The 17,069-nt window shown below is 48.8% G+C and overlaps 1 protein-coding gene across 7 annotated transcripts in view; it reads left to right on the top strand.

Annotated features, from left to right (window-relative positions):
- Positions 1–17,069, top strand: part of Entpd6 (ectonucleoside triphosphate diphosphohydrolase 6) — a 35,697-nt gene extending 18,628 nt beyond the window's left edge. For 3 of the 7 annotated variants that reach the window (XM_008851181.3, XM_029555059.1, XM_029555058.1), the window contains 11 exons: positions 1,528–1,671; positions 3,068–3,143; positions 4,323–4,358; positions 5,248–5,336; positions 6,155–6,234; positions 6,865–6,929; positions 10,599–10,700; positions 12,226–12,363; positions 14,066–14,122; positions 15,662–15,774; positions 15,998–17,069. In XM_008851181.3, coding sequence (XP_008849403.1) covers positions 1,528–1,671; positions 3,068–3,143; positions 4,323–4,358; positions 5,248–5,336; positions 6,155–6,234; positions 6,865–6,929; positions 10,599–10,700; positions 12,226–12,363; positions 14,066–14,122; positions 15,662–15,774; positions 15,998–16,096 — 999 coding nt within the window. In that variant the 3' untranslated portion in view covers positions 16,097–17,069. Of the gene's footprint in view, positions 1–1,527; positions 1,672–3,067; positions 3,144–4,322; positions 4,359–5,247; positions 5,337–6,154; positions 6,235–6,864; positions 6,930–10,598; positions 10,701–12,225; positions 12,364–14,065; positions 14,123–15,613; positions 15,775–15,997 lie in introns of those variants that run through there. The other 4 variants (XR_003846804.1, XR_003846805.1, XM_029555060.1 and 1 more) reach the window with 4 other exon arrangements.

The following is a 17,069-nucleotide window of genomic DNA, read 5'->3' as shown; positions in this document are numbered from 1 at the left end:
GATTTGTGGCTTAGGAATTCTGGTTGAAAAAAATGTGAGTTTTCTTCTTGAACAGACTTTGCCAATTACCCCAGTTGACATGGCAAGCCATGCTTCTAGCACTCTGGCAGGTGATGTTGACTCCTGAGTGAGGTTACTCAGTTATTTAAGGGACCTTAGAATTTGCTGGTTTCCACATCCTCATGATAGCTAAGAAAGTTGCAACCCTCTGAGGTCACCCAGTAGGTGTTGTGACAGGGTGGTGTATAGGTATTGCTCAGAAAGCTTAGAAGTGACTCTAAAGAGTAGGCTTAGCCTGGTGGCTCTAGCCCTGTGCTAAGGGCTTTGCTCCATGTCCTGGTCCCTGTGTCCCCACAAACTGCCAGTCAGTGTGCCTTCTGATTTTGAAAATTAGAAAAAAAGCTGGGGAGATGGCAAAAGTACTAGCCATGGAAGCTGGACGACCTGAGTTTGATCCCTGGAGCCCACATAAAAAAGCTTGTAGCAGTGGGCCAACTAGCCTGGAGAAAGTCATGTAGCTGCAAAAACAAGAGAGTCCCTATCTCAAGGTGGAAGTAACTTCCAAGAATTGGCTCTGATTTCTACAGGTGTGTCATGTGCATATGGTATACACTAATTTTTTAAAAATTAGAAAATGCTGGGGGCTACAGAGATAGTTCAGCAGTTAAGAGCACTGACTGCTCTGGCAGAGGACCCAGATTTGGTTCCTAGCACCCACATGGCAGATAACAACCATCCATAACTCAGTTCCAGGGGATCCAACGCCTTCTGACTTCTGTGGGCATTGCATAATGGTGCACTTACATACACGCAGGCAATACACTCATACACATAAAATAAAAATAAATTTTAAAAATTAGATGGGCTAGGCATGGTGGTACACGCCTTTAATCCCAGCACTCTGGAGGCAGAGTCAGGCGGATCTCTGTGAGTTCAAAGCCAGCCTGGTCTACATAGTAAGTTCCAGGACAGCTGGGGCTACAGGGAGACCCTGTCTCAAAAAGACAAAAAAAAAAAAAATTAGAAAATGCAGGACTGGAGAGATGGCTCAGTGGTTAAGAACACTGATTGTTCTTGCAAACCCAGGTTCGGATCCCAGCACCCACATGGCAGCTAACAACTGTCTGTAACTCCAGTTCCAGGGGATCCAACAGCCTCTTCTGTCTTCCGCAGGCATTGCACAACACAGGTGCACTTACCTACATGCAGGCAACACACGCATACACATAAAATACAAATAAATAAAACATTTTTTTTAAAAATTAGAAAATGCTTATTGTAGCCGGGCGTGGTGGCACACCCCTTTAATCCCAATCCTCAGGAGGCAGAGGCAGGCAGATCTCTGTGAGTTCAAGGCCAGCCTAGTCTACATAGCGAGTTCCAGGCCAGCTGGGGCTATAGAGAGACCCTGTCTCAAAAAGATTTTTTTTTTAAAATGCTTATTATATATCTAAAAGGACAGCAGTAGTACTGTGGCCCATGGGTTCTGGATATGACAGTCATGCTTTGGTTTTACAATGTCCACAGAGTGCACAGGGGATCCAGGAGCTTCTGGATGTTGCTAAGCAACACATTCCATTTGACTTCTGGAAGGCTACCCCACTGGTCCTCAAGGCCACAGCTGGTTTGCGCCTGCTGCCAGGAGAAAAGGCTCAGAAGTTACTGCAAAAGGTGAGATTGGTGGAAAGTGGCTACAGGTCACTAAAAACACTAGCCCTGCTGAGCATTATGGTGCACACCTGTAACTTCAGCACCTGGGAGACAGAACAAAAGGATCTTAAAGTGGAGGCCAGCCTGAGCTACATAGTGAGACCCTGTTTTGTCTCAAAACAAAACAGCCACTAACCTTCTAGCGTGTCTATGCTTTTTCAGGGTGTTCCTAGGTGTATGAGCTAAGCCTGAGCCTGATTTGCTTGTTTTCCATAGCAACCTTGTCCTGCTCTTGGTCGGATACTCAGATGTTTCTGCTCAGGAGCCCCAGTAGCCTCCTCCTCAACCCCAGTGCTCCTCAGAACTTAGTGAGCCTAGCCACCTCACACTCTATACTGGGGCTACATCTTTACCTTCATAATGCATTTCTAATATTCCCATCTGCCAAGTTCAGGAAGATGCTCTTAGTAAAACAATCTTCCACAACCTCCATACTGTTCTTGACATTTACCTGTGAGATGATGGCACAGTGTATACCTGCCAGATCCCTCAGAGTAGAATTGTGGGACATAAGGGAGGTAGGGGTGACCAGAGGCACTGAAGTCTCTCTGTCTTGAGACTCCTTAGAAAATCGAGACAGAAAGCCAGGTGTGGTGGCCCACACCTTTAATCCCAGCACTCAGGAGGCAGAGGCAGGCAGATCTCTAAATTCAAGGCCAGCCTGGTCTACATAACGAGTTCTAGGTCAGCTGGGGCTACAGGGAGACCCTGTCTCAAAAAGACCAAAAAAAAAAAAAAAAAAAAAAAAAAGAGAGAAAGAGAGAGAGAGAGAGAAAAAATGGATAAAGAAACCCAATTACTCATGGCCTCTGCCTCCACTTCCCTCTCTGACTCTGCAGGCCCATGGCCCTCAAGCAGTCCCCAACCCCAAACTACATGAGTGGTCCCAGGTTTAAGTCCTGCCTTATAGGGCTTCTTGCCGTTCATCTTCCAACCCAGAGCCAGACAGTGTCTGGGGGCCCAGCAGCCTTAGTGCACTCCAGCTCTCCCTAGGCCATACTTTCCCCAGAACTCTTCAGTTCCCAGCAGTCAAAGACAAGGTGCCCAGAGCAACATATGCCTCAGCTAACATAGGAGATTAGCTGGGGAACCCCCTCCAGAAGCAGAGACGCTTGAAACAATGTATAAGCTTTGCCTCAATACTGTGGAGCACTCTTCTATACAGCTTGCTGAACACACAGTGCCCTTGGAAACTTCTGACCTTGCATTCTTAAAGATGAAGTCATTTTCCAAGCCCTGAGTTGGGGGTGTAGACCAGACTGACCTCAAACTCCAGATCCTTCTCAGTTTCCCAAGTGCTAGGATTATAAGTGTGCATCTTCATGCCAGGCTAAGAAATGTTTCTCTTTGCATATAGGTGAAGGAGGTGTTTAAGGCATCGCCTTTCCTAGTAGGTGACGACTGTGTTTCCATCATGAACGGCACAGATGAAGGTAGAGTGGCCAAAAAAATCATCTCATTATTGCATGTCCCAGTTAGACAGATGGCTCTGAGCTGACGGTGTGTGGACTCCCCCTTGATGGCTCTTTCCCTGGTCAGATGCAGGAGTAGCTAACTGCAGTTATGGTCACAGCCACAGTTTGTTAGAAACAGATTCTTATCTTGACCAACTCCAAACCTGGTACAAAGTCTCTGAAAACATCTTCTGGTTTTTAAAGGACATTTAGAGAATTCCAGTTGCTGCCATGCTGGGGACATTGTAGTTGTGTAGCTCTGTCATAGCTTGATTTCTGTTGCTGTGAATTAACACTGACCAAAACCAACTTAGGGGAGGAAAGTTTTTATTTCAGCTTACGCTTGGCAGTCTATCACCAAGGAAGGTCAGAGCAGGAACCTGGAGGCAGAAACTGAAGCAGAGACCATAGAACACTGCTTACTTGCTCAGTTACGCAGCCCGGGCCCACTGCCTAGGGATGATACCATCGCAGGTGGGATGAGCCTCCTACATCAGTTAGCAATTAAGAAAATGCCTCAGACATGGCCATAGGCCAGTCCGATGGAGGAAATTCTTCAGTGCAGGTTCTCTCTTCCCAGATGTCTCTAGTTTGAAAAACCAGCACATGCTCATTCTAAAACAGATACTTGAGATTCCTCACAGGCTAGTGATTTTTTTTTTTTTTTTTTTTTTTTTTTTTTTTTTTTTTTTTTTTGACGGCCTCCCCTAAAAGAGGACGATAAATCTTTCACTTTGGTCTTTTTGAGACAGGGTCTCCCTGTAGCCCCAGCTGTCCTGGATTCACTATGGAGACCAGGCTGGCCTCGAACTCACAGAGATCCACCTGCCTCTGCCTCCCGAGGCTAGTGATTTTTAAATATGACCTTAGAAATGAGCTTGTCTGGGGGGTAGAGGGAACTTTGGGTTCTTTTTCTACTTCCTCCAAAAAGAGATGCTGGTGATGAAGTCCTGGAAAAGATACAGCATTTCGTGATGTGTTCTATCTAGGTTAAGTGTGGTGCCAGAAGCCCCTAGATTCTTGTGTGAGTAATGCTTCTCTCTGTAGACGGCCTGGAGGCTGAGAATAGCAAGCCATGCTCACCATGCCCCTGAACTCTGAGAAGAGGTAGCCCATGTGACTAATATTAAAGTGTTACCCGTACTACTCTTCTTGTAGGTGTTTCTGCATGGATCACGGTCAACTTCCTGACAGGTGCGTGTCGACTGAATGGGAAAGGCTAATTGTTCACCATCCCTGGCAAAGAAGAGCCCAGCAGACTGTCTGGAGGCCCCATTACCATAACCCCCAGATTCAGTGTTGCTGGTTCAGTGGCACACTAGACTTCTAGAGTGGCAGCATATCTTCCTGGGCAGGCCATACAGAGTAAGCCCATGCCTGCATGTGTTTGTAGTAGTGACCACCTTAGCTGCTTTTCTCTCAGCATAGCTCCTGCCCAACATCCACCAGGGCTTTGGCCTCTAGTTTCTGAGAGAGGCAGTAAACCTAGTCAGAGCTTCAAATACTGCAGTGATGTGAGTGCTGATCACTTCCTGCCAGAAACATCTGCCCTTGGAAACAGGTGGTGAGGAGAGGCTTTTAGGTTGTTCTCAGTGTGGCCCCATCACTAGAGAAGGGCAGTGGGTCTGGTGTGTGTAGGAAGAAGGGGTTTACCTGGCAGATGTCACCCCTATGAAGACATAGAAACACTAGGGGATAGTTTGAGAATCTCTACGCCAAATGCTTTGCGGGGACAGAGCCAGAGATGGAGCCAGGCAAAGGGGATGTGTTGCAGGAAAGGCCTGGGTCAGAATAGCAGAGAGGTCCATGCCTCCTGGCAGGTGAAGCTGGCCTTCCCAGCAGAGAGGGCAGCGCATGTGTTCTCTAGACAATCGGTGTCATCCTGTCTTCCTTCGCATCCGAGCTACAGCTGGTGGAGTGATGGCTCTTGGATACCTTTAAGTGGAGATTTTTAAGTAGCTGCAGCTGCTTCCCTACCTTGTTTTTCTTTGCACTGAAGGGCCAGCTTTTAACCTTTGATCTTCCTAGTGTTCTCTCCTTCCTGACATGACAGTGTGCTGTGTCTTTACTTGCTGTGATCTAGGCAGTTTGAAAACCCCAGGAAAGAGCAGTGTGGGCATGCTGGATTTGGGCGGAGGATCCACTCAGATCACCTTCCTTCCTCGGGTCGAGGTAACCATCCCTGCCTGTCTCACTAGGGCAGGTGCTGCCAGGAGTTTGTGTGCGGGGGTGGGGGTGGGGGTGGGCAGCCAGCCACTCATAGGCGGCCCCTTGGCCACTGGAAGGCACTCCACCCATTAAAAACCAAAGTAGAAATCCACTCTTTGGTGGGGTGAAATGAGGAGATAACTAGAACACCTGGGCTGAATCCAGACACCCATCCCCTGCAAAGTTAAAACAAGAGTGGGCAGTATGTAGGCTGACTCACAGGTGGAAGAGGGGTCAACCTTCTTCAACCTGAGTGTTCTAAAGGAGACAAAAGCTCTTCCAGGTAATGCCACCTCCTATTTTTTAACACCTTCCTCATTCACACCTTTTCTTAACTATTACGTCTTAAGTGGACTAGAGCACTTAAATATACTGATCTCTGAATCATCTAGTTGAGCCAAATTTGTCAGAAAGGGCAAAATGCAGCTGGTCTGATGATATACATCTGTAATTCCAGCACTGGGGAAGCTGAGACAGGAGGATTGTGAGTTCAAGGCCATCCTGGACAACTTAGCAAGCCCCTGTCTCAGAATAATAAATGCTGTGGATGTAGCTCGGTGGTAGAGTGCCTAAAGCCATGGGTTTGATCACTAATGGAGGTAGGGGGATGAGGGTCCTAAGGGAAAACACTCTAGATTGTTTTTTTTACTGCTTGCTCCTCAGTGTATTATAGCCAAGGACTTAATGAAAAGCTCACTGGCTGACCTGGTTCTCCCAAATGACTCCAGGGAGGATGTATGGTCTTCTGGAAAGACAAACAGTAATCTGATGTTCCTCCCCAGGGTACCTTACATGCCTCGCCACCTGGCCATCTGACAGCGCTGCAGATGTTTAACAGGACCTACAAACTATATTCCTACAGGTTGGTTTTCCTGGGGAACAGGGGCTGGCAGTTCAACTAGGCATACATAGGACGGGCATAATTCCCATTCCTACCCCATGGTGGGACCCATTCCCCATGTAGATGCCAGATCTCAAGAGTTCCTCACACTGAGAGGCTGCCCAGGCCCTCCTTGTCCTCCCTCCCCTACTCATCCTGCATGCCTCCTTTTTTTTGGTCTTTTTGAGACAGGCTTTCCCTACAGCCCCAGCTGGCCTGGATCTTACTGTGTAGACTAGGCTAACCTTGACTGCCTCTGCTTCCAGAGTACTAGTATTAAAGGCATGTGCCTCCACACCCAGCTACATGCCTCACTTTTAAATTTACTGTGAAATCACATTCTTCTTTTGTGTTTATTCTGTTCTGTTCTGCTTTGGGGGAAATTTGCAAAAGGCAAGAGGTGACCACCCTCTTGCCTCATGACACTTGCAGTAGATTCTTCTTGTCGTGTCCACATGAGCTCAGGACAGGTCCTCATTGGTTTAATTAATTAGTGCTCAAGACTTAGCAAGAGGCTTATAGAAGGAGGAGGAAAGCCTCTGTATTTCTTATTCATGTTGGGCCCAGGCAGGTACATGTGTGGTCCAGCCTTACTGGGCTTTGTCTCCACAGCTACCTGGGGCTGGGACTGATGTCAGCACGACTGGCGATCTTGGGTGGCGTGGAGGGTAAACCTGGTGAGTGGAACATTTGCTCAAGATTCTGCCCACACCCTCAATGGAAGTGAGGAGTGCCCCCTACCCCTCTACCACACAGCAGCACACCAGCCAAGCCACCTAGCACAGTGCAGGGCTGCTGCTGGCCCAGGTGGGATAGGCCCAGATCCTGTCACAGCTGCTGTGATGACATGGAGGGGGTGGGGTGTGTTTTACCTCTGCATGTTCTTCTAAGTTATCTTTTCTTTTTTTTTCTTGCTCTTTAAATTCCTTAGTGTTATGACATAATGCATACAACACAATACTTACTGTTTAAATGCCCAGTTCAGCAGCATTAAGTACAAACATGGTGCTGTGCATATATCACCACAATCCATTTCTAGAAGTTTTTCATCTTAAAGTAGAACTGTCCATATTAGATACCAGCTCCTCCCTCTGTCCCATCAACCTGATAACCACCATCCCTATAATGTCTCAAATGAATGTGAGCCTACATACCACATAATACATAGGCATGTGTTGACACATTATTCTTTTATGACTGGCTTATTTTACCTAGCTAATACTAAATTATCTTTTCAAAAAGAGATGTGAGAAATCATTTATGAACCATGTCAACTTGTATGTCAGCCTTCTGCCTGAGATAAATGACTTATAGAGAAGAAAGGTTTGTTTTGGCTCATGGTTTTGGAGGTTTCAGTTCATGGTTGTTTTTGTCTGTGGGCCTGTGGTGAAGCAGAGCATCACAATGGGGGCATGTGGCAGAGGATGCTGCTCAGTTCGTGGCATCAGGTCCCAACATCCCTTCAAGGAAATGCTCCAGTAGCCTAGCATCCTCCCATCAGGCCCCAGCTCCTACAGGGTCTACCAACTCCCAGTAGCTCTAAAGGCTGGTGCCAGGCCTTCAACACCTAGCAAAAGTGGGATGCTTATCCACACCACTACAACTTGTTTTAGCAGTTTAAAGGCGCAGCCTGCCTTTTAGACAGTACAGAAGGAGCTTGAGGAGGTGGTGCTGGGGCTGTTGTCATCAGGAGAAATTCCTGTCTCAAGAGATTCCAGCCTGTGAGAACATCCTGCCATCATTTCTGCTCTGTAAAAGATCCTAACAGGCTTGGCCCTTCCTCACAGGTGTGATGTCTGAGAAGAAACCTGTGTCTGATCAGGTCATAAGAATGCATGCCTCACCCCAGGCCCTCCATACTCCTTCCAAGTGGCCTTGAGACCCTGCCATGCACTCTCAGGAGACTTTAGGGATCATACCAGCCCTTATTGGAGTAGGTCCCTGTCCGGAGACTGACATCACCTGTCTTTCCTGTTGGCCATGCACCCAGAGCCTGTTCATGTTTCCTGACACAGTCTATCCTTTACTTCCTCCACTGCCCAGTCCTCCTGTCCACCCTTCAAGGGCTGGTTGCTCTGCGGCATTAGAGATGTTCAGCTGAGTTTTTTTCTTGTACATATTCTATTCCAGTTTCTATGTATCTTTACAGTGGTATCTCCTGAATTGTCGCTCTGAAGTATTTCCATATCTCAGAAACGCCTGTAGCCCACAATCAGAGTCAGAAACACCTGCTGCCAACAAAGAGAAGACAGTTCTTTTCTCTAGGGGGTTGGCTGTACAGTGCCTGCCTGCCTGGCCTCCTCCATTCTCTTCCTGCTCAACAGGCAAGGGTCTCCCATCTGTAGTATAACATATCAGTCCAGATAGGATGGTAAACAGCAGATTGTGTGGCTGGATGGGGCTCGGTGGTAGAGTACTTCCCTAGCATGTGCGAGGCCCTAGGTTCTATCCCCAACACCACAGAAAGAAAAGCAGCAAGTGGCAATCATTCCATCATTGTGCCTCACAACTCCATAGAGAACCACTGGGTGGTAACTCCCCTATGTCCAGGGTGTCATGTGGCTGGTGGTGCTATCGTTCTGTGCTCTGGCTTTCCACATAGCTTCACCCTCAGCAGTTGCCTTTGTTGCTTTCTGGATCACTGAAGCAGGAGGACTGGCCTACAGTGGTTGCCACTACTCATATACAGGCCAGAATCTCAGAAGGGGCAAGGCCCTCCCCTGGAGGGGCAGCCTGCTATCAGTGAGGAGTAGAGAGGGGTAGGTCAGCTCTCTACACCAATTACAGTTTCCCTTGCTAAATGTAAACCTGACTTTCTTTTTTTCTTCCTTTCTTTTTTTTTGGCATCACTTATAAATTTATTGTTGATAATTTTTTTTCTTTTTTTTTCCTTAATTTTTACAAAAACTTTATTGAGAATTTCATACATGTATATAAGGTGTTTTGATCAAATCCATGTGCACTCCCTCCCCTCCAACATTCCCCCCTTCTGAAGAGGTAACCTCTGAAGAGGTAACCCTAAAATCTTTTAAGGATTAGATACAAGCTCCAAAATACTTTTGACATTTTTTGGCCTTGGAACAGAGTATGTTGCTAACAGGCCCAAGGACATTTTGACTTTTAGCCAAGAAACTGGCTACATTTCTTTGGGGTCTTTTTGCCCTAACTGTCTAGCCAATTCCTACCTCCTAGTCTTATCATGCCATCCTCTGAAAGGGTTACCCAAATTGCCAATAGATGCAGACCACTCTGGCTTCTAATCCATGCTGAACAGGGATGCAGGGCGAGGCAACTGGAGTACCCCTTCAGTGGGTCTATCTAAATTTAGACTCCCAAATTGCGTAACTTTTGTCTGTAAGGGTAGAAGAAAGTCCTTGAATCATGAATGGGAGATGTGAAGGAGAAGTAAAGGCAAGAGTAATTAGCATTACAAGTTCTAGACAGGGAACTAGAAAAAGTCAGAACAGGGCAATTTTCAAATGTTCATATGAGAGTCCATTGGAGTTTCTTGACAAGGGCTTCCAAAAGCATCCCTCTCTTGGGTTCTTCCTCATTTTTCTTTTGTCTTCTAAGGCTGCACTAGTTGGCTGGGAAGAGTAGCTGGAAAGAGTGGCTGGATACTCAGGTGAGGGTCAAATGACCCTGCTTGGCACTCCTTTAATGAATGAGCACAACCATCAATAAGCCCAATTGTGACTATGTTTAGCAATCAGGCTCTGCCGAAGTTGTGATGATGGTAGTTATTTCATGCAGAAGGGTCTGCTGTATATCATCATCTTATTAAAAGGACCTAGAATTTAAAAGGATTTGGTGCTAGGAGCCACACATGAAGGAGAACAGACATCGTTTATTTTTATAAGTCTGTGTTACTTCACTTAGTGTAACAGTTGTGAACCTGACTTTCATGGTATGGAGTACAGATTGTTTGTGGAATGCTAGCATCTAATGGCACTTGTCCTTGCCCTTCCACTAACCTGCCGGTTACTCTTGGCCTCAGTCATTTGTAAAATTGGCTCGTGACAACCTCCTCCAAATGGCCATTTTGATAACTGACCTAATAGCACTTGGCCCAGTGCCTGGAACCCCAGATACCCAGGAGACACAGGCTACACATCACCATGGCCACAGTCATGTTTCGGGTGAGATTGGTGGTCAGCTCTGTGACCGAGTATGGCTTTTCTATTCCAACTGACCTCCCAGGAGGTAGGTCCCTGGATCACCCCAACACCCTGTTGCAGCCGGCAGTAATCTCTGCTGGGTTCCCCACTCAGTTCCTCCAGGCCCTCTCTGATAGCAAGACATAGCATGACTTCCTTCTTACCTTCATGCTCATCTCTTTATTTCAGCTGAGGGTGGCAAGGAATTGATCAGCCCCTGTCTGTCTCCTGGGTTCAGAGGAGAATGGGAGCATGCTGAGGTCACCTACAGAATTTTAGGACAGAAAGCAGGTAGGTGGCATTGCTGTCCAGGTTCATGAGGGTGAGTAGGGTGAGGAGGTAGCCCACGTCCTCCTGTGCCTTTTCCAAATACTCTGAGAGGCAGACACCAACACAGACAAGCCCATACTTTGCCTTGAAGCACGGCTACCAAGCTCTGGCAAGGTTTGGTAGGCCTTTGTCAGAGAGCTGGGGCCTCCTCTGGCTACCTCCTTCTGCCAATCTCTGCACAAAGTCCCTTTGTCTGTCACCACCAAATACTGCTGTCCAGAAAGCCCAGTTTCCTGAAAAACCTGCAGTGAGAAAGGACCTGGACATGTGGGGCCTGAGACAAATGGCCACATCTGGGCTCCTGGCCCCAAAGCTCTGCTCTGCCCAGTTCTGTGCAGAGAGAAATGGAAGCTGCTTCATGCTACCAACTCAGGGCACACAGTCCCTGCCATTCTGTCGCAGGCCCTTACCCTAGTCTTCATTGCTGGGTCCTTTGGGTTTTACCTAGGAGAAAAACTGGAATATTGTTCCAGGTCGAACGCCCTACATGCAGCATATCCACTCTGGTGGTTCTGTGGTCAGTCTGGTTCAGCTGTCAATTTGCACATGGGCAGTCGTGTCTTGCCACCAGCTTGGGGCACTCAGGAGGACAACAACATGGCTCTAGTGGGAAGAGTCAGATGGTAAAATATGAGAAAGAACTTGGAAGGGAAAATGAGTAGGAATGAATGTGGAGGGAGTGATTGCAGTGTTAGCCAGGTAGCCAAGAAAGACCTGTGTAGATTTGAGCCAAGGTGTGAAGGGGTCTGAACAAGCTGCGCAGATCCTCAACACTATTCTTCTGGCCAGGGAAGCAGTATGTAAAAGGCCTGAGGCATTATTGAACAAGGAGGTGGTGTGGCTAGTCTGAGCAGGGATAGAGGGAGGAAATGAGGGCTGAGAGCCAATGGTATGACTCTGGCCCATGGGGAACATTGGGAAGGATGAGGAGACTAGTTGAAGCCAGGCCAAGGCATGGGGCATTAAGGTGCTCCTTGGATGGCCATAACAGTTGGATGAGTTCCAAAGTCCATTAACTTCTGGGTTTTCTACCTGGTAGCTATGTGAGTCTGACAGGTGGCCCAGGGCTGCTTCCTGGTCTGTGAAGTAGGGAAAGTGTAGGTCATGCAGGCTGTCGAGGGTGAGTGTGGAGTGAGCAGCGCCCATATCCTGGGTGTGGAGGGCCACACAGGACCACATGACATTCCACTCATTGCCTGGATATGGGGTCCCCCTCAGCAAGGGCTGCACTCCCCAGCCTCTTCGTGCCTGGAGGCTTCTTTCCCTGTTGACCTGGACAGCAGTGCTCTGGTTCCTGAGTTTGCTCTTGTCACACTCAGTAAACAACCCACAACTTAGGGTGGGGTCTGCAGGGGTTTCTAGTCCCACCTCACTCTGCCGTCCAGGTCAGGGTCTCAAGTCTCCGAGGAAGGCCTCCTGGGAGCCACGTGGCCCATGTGTCTTGGCTTGCTCATGCTAGCTATGTATTCTTCCTTGCCTCCCACAGTGGGCCTCCATGAGCTGTGTGCCAGCAGAGTGTCAGAAATTCTCCGAAATAAAGTGCACAGGACAGAAGAGGTGCAGCACGTGGACTTCTATGCTTTTTCCTACTACTATGATCTTGCAGCCAGCTTCGGCCTCATAGGTAAAGGCCAGGCCCATCCAGGCAGAGGGACTGTGCCAGCCAATGATGGTGTTGGCCTGGGTGAAGGAAGTGGGCTTAGGAGGCTGGGCGGTGAAGGGGCAGGAAGTGCTAAGCCCCCTTATCATAGGAAAGTTAGTCCCCTTGAGCCAGTTAATGAAATGGAAAGTACTTGCTGCTAGTATAGATCTTGTTAAATGGTAGGGCTTGGCCCACGCTAATTCACTGTATTTTACTGCCTGGCCCTGACCTGTGTCCCCAGCTCAGGAGTCACTGTGGGATGGGTAGCCACATGCTTTCCTTCTGAGGAAGAGGTTAGACCTTCAACAAATGACTCACTCTGGCCAGTCCTCCTCTACCCAAGGAGCCAGAGCAGGGCACAGGTAAGGTGAGGCACTGGAGTTTTTCTAAGGCTGGTAGTGGCCAGATTGAGAGGGATGCAAAATTACCTTTTAATGAAATAAATGGAGACTGTCAGGATGCATTGCCTGTAGTGAGAATGAGAATGCTAATTATGCTTTAACAACCTCTGAAGAAACCAGTGGTATCTGGGATGGGAGACTCCCACAACATATACCTAGCTCCAGGCCAGTTACAGAAGGAGCCAGGCAGGAGTGGGTGACTAAGGCAGAAGGTAGCCTGTCTCAAAACAGCTTAGCCTTCTGGCCCCAGAACTCAACTGCAGGAAGTAGGGGGACACTCATCTGTGTGACTGCACCAAAGCTGTGAACATTACAGCACAGAACCCCTTACACCTCTACTTGGCCAGGCAGCCTGCCAGGGGCCCCACTTTTGGGCCAATTCTGTGGGGCTCTTTGCTCTGGCTGTTCCTGAGTACCCTCAGCTACTTATGTGGTAACTCTGAGGAAGGAGAACTACCCCAGTCACTTGGCCATCACTTACCATAGGCTGTCCTTACCCACAGGCTGCCATCTTCACTAGGGTTTCCTTAGGAATTGTAGGGCTGTCCAAAAATGTGGTTCCTACTATCCGTTGTGGTCACACTCAGCTCTGAAAAACTGAGACTACCCCTGACAGTGACACTTGCTGACTTGGTGAGTCCCCAAAGCCAGGGGCAGCTGGTCCAGAGCCCAGGGGAACTCTGCTCACTCATTCCTCAGCACGGCAGGCTGCTTCTTTTGTTACACTCTTCTTTTTCCCAGTTGGGAAACTGACCTAGAATCCTGCTGATGAGCTCAGAGCCAGCTCAGGAGGCTTCTTCACTTCTGCACTTCCACTTTTCCTGATTTCATGAGCTTACTTAATTTGGGGGGACCTAGAGATCCTGGTGAGGTGCCTCACGGGATATAGCAAGATAAGGTGATCCTCTTTGGCCACCTGTCCTGTGTGGCCACCTGTCCTGTGTGGCCACCTGTCCTGTGTGATCCTTCAGAGACACCTGCCCACCCTAAATTGTTCCACCTCTGACACTATAGTCAGGACTGGAGGGTGGCTCTGGTAGAATGCTTGTCCAGCATGTGTGAAGCCCTGGATTTGATCTCTGGAACTGCAAAAAAACAAAGTCAGACCACAGAGGATCAAAGAGTACGGGTAACTCTCTGGGGCCAGGAGAAGCCCACATCTGCATTCTGTGTGTGCTGCAGATCTCCTGGTCTGGGGTCTCCAGGTGCCAGCCTTGGGCATCAGTGGCATCACATACTTCCGCCATGCTCCTGCTGACTGGCTTGTCTGTCTTTTCTCACAGATGCAGAGAAGGGAGGCAGCCTCATGGTTGGAGACTTTGAGATAGCAGCCAAGTATGGTGAGTGGTGCTGTTCTTGCCTGGGTGACAGGCCAAAGGGATGTAGTGGCAGAAATCCCAGTGATTGTGGCAGGCTCAGGGCCCAGAATTACTAGGTTTGGTTCCTTATTCTGCCCACTAGATGATGTTAAGAGGTGTGTACGGGCAGGATGCAGAGTGTACTGGGGTCACCAGGGGCCCAAACCCCATATGTAACATCCCAATAGGTGTTCCACCTATGAAAAGTCATAGTCCCGTTGCCTGCCATGGGGCTCTGAGGAACCAGTTCCCTGGCCCCAATTTTCTTGACACCTTTTCCCTGCTACTCAAGTTACCCCAAGGGAGGTCTCTGCAGGGATGATCACAACAACTTCATAATGATCAAATTGTCCTTAAGAAGTTTGGGTGGGAGGTGCTGGAGAGATGGCTAAGTGATTAAGAACACTAGAGGCTCTTGCAGAGGACCTGGATTCAATTCCTAGCACCCACATGGTGGCTGACACCCTTTTCTGACCTCTTAAGGGCACGGCACAACACGGGTGCACTTACACACATGGAGACAATGCACTTGCACACATAAAATAAAAATAATAAAATACTTTTTTTAAAAAGAAGGTGGGCAGAGGGGCTGCTTGAGCAGAGTCTGAACCGTAGGGTTGTAGCTGGCATCCTGAGCAGCTTGCCAAGTTGCTCCTCCCCTCCTCCTGTGCCCTTTATGCGGTCTTTGTGTGTCACACCCACCCTGGCACCCAGGAACGAACATGTTGTCCGTAGCCTGCTCTTTTGGTTGCTGCTCTCAATTTGAAGTTCAAAACAGTTAAGCTTTCTATATTTCTCTGTAGGAAATTCTCCTTTCTCCCTCTTCCCACCCCTCCCCTGACATTTGTATGCTTTCCTATCCCTTCCCGGTTTTTCCCTGGCCATTGGGCATCTAGACTGATTGCCCCATCTGCCAAGAATAGATTCTGGGGCCGGGGAAGATGGTTCAAGAGTGCTTGCTGCACAAGCATGAGGACCTGAGTTCAAATACCCAGAATCTACATAAAGAGCTGGATGTGATCTCCTGCCTATAACTCCAGCCCTGGAGGATCACTGGGGCTTGCTGGCTACCATCCCTAGGGTTCAAGTGAGAAACCCTGTCTCAAGGAAATAAGGCAGAGAGTGATACAGCGGGACATCTGATATTTTCCTCTGTCCTACATGCCAATGCACAGGGGCATTCACACACACATTTTCATGTCTTGGAAAGCCTGAATTCTAGGTATGTTGACACCTGGAAAGTATCAAAGGTCTCAGATGCAGAGACGTGACCTGGGAGGGGGTGCTTTCCATTGTTACCCTAAGACAAGGCATGCAAGCCCTCTTTGTTCTGGCGTCCAGGCCCAGTGGAGGTAGGGATTTGCTTCATTGCCTGCCTGTGGGGTGGCCTAGCTGCAGTTTGATGTTAAATCAAGAATAAGGAGTAAGGTGTATCTAACAGAGGGTGTGGCCAGGGTCACTTCCCCCTCCTAGAGAGACCATCTAGAACCTGACTGGGAATGGGCATCTCCCCCCCGCAAGTGTGCCGCACCCTGGAGACACGGCCGCCTAGCAGCCCCTTTGCTTGCATGGACCTCACCTACATCAGCCTGCTGCTCCATGAGTTTGGTTTTCCCAAGGACAAAGTACTGAAGGTAAGCATTGCCTCTTGGATGCCACATTCCACTTGTGGGGTGGGGTGCTGGGAACTGCTGACCTTACTATTGGGATTTCATCTCCTGCTCTCATCCTTGGCTTCTAAGAAACAGCTCAGAGCTATTTCTAGCCTCTTGAGCCAGCTGCTTCCTCCACAGACACCACCCAGCCTTTACAGTTCGGGTGATGATCTTCTCTTCCCCTTCCCTTTATCTTTTAAAGCTGACTCGGAAAATTGACAATGTCGAGACCAGCTGGGCTCTGGGAGCCATTTTTCATTATATCGACTCCCTGAAGAGACAGAAGATTCCTGCCTTGTAGTAACTAAGCCCCAGTCCACACCCTAGCCAGCATCCCCAGGGTCCCCAGGCTTCCAACTCTGTGGACCCCTCTGGCCTGGACATGACTCCATCCTTGAGCCTGCAGCTGGCTGAGACCCTCCTCTGTACCTTCAGTGGCACTCCTATCGACTTGCTTGGGACCTGGCCCCTGCACTAGCCCTGCTGCACCATGCTCACTGGGGCAGGGCCAGGGCCAGGGCCAGGGCAGGCAATGCTGCCTAGCCTGAGGCCATTTCCTTGCCTTGCCTCTAAGTGGACAGGGAGCAGGCAGGATCCAGGGCACATGCTGATGAAGGGACACAACCCTGTCTCAATTCCCTCCATCTGCAGGGTTGTGGCTTTTACATATGTGACATGAGTCTTGTTTTGTCCCCTAGCTCCTGTTGTTCCCTGTGCCTTCCTCAGAGTTGTGGAAGGTTGCACAGGCCACCCTAGCTACAGTACAGCCTCCGGGATAGTACCTCCTGAGCTTGTCCTTCTTTTCCTCAGGTGGACTTTTAAGGTCACCCAGAGGTCTGCTTTCCCATCCTTGAGTGGTATGGGGTAAACTGATGGGGTGACACTGAGTAGGAAGAAAGTGGGAAGACTCTTCACAGACCCAGTGTTCAACTTTGCAGAGCCAATGGGTATAAACAGAGCTATGAGAATGTTCAGGGCTGTGTGCCTAAGCACTGCCCTTTGAGTTGAGTGCTTTTGTTGAAACCATGTGTGAGCTCCTTTTCTGGACATAACTATGTCCCAGTGAATGTATTACTGCTATGAGCCTCTTGCATAGGAGTGGGGCAGGTCAGAACTGGAGCCACACTCCTGTGTCTCATGATGGCCCTCCCTGCAATGGTCACCCACCCTCCCAGGTGTGGTCTGATTCCCCTGTGGTTCCCTCAGTGAATGTACAGTCCACAGAATAAGCTGAGCCACCTATGCTCTGCTCTGAATAAATGTTTACAAGGGTT

Source organism: Nannospalax galili, unplaced genomic scaffold (genome assembly GCF_000622305.1).
Source record: "Nannospalax galili isolate Female #2095 unplaced genomic scaffold, S.galili_v1.0 scaffold1626, whole genome shotgun sequence".
NCBI lineage: Eukaryota > Metazoa > Chordata > Mammalia > Rodentia > Spalacidae > Nannospalax > Nannospalax galili.
The sequence above is the reverse complement of the archived record's forward strand: the minus strand, read 5'-3'. Positions and strand labels throughout refer to the sequence as shown.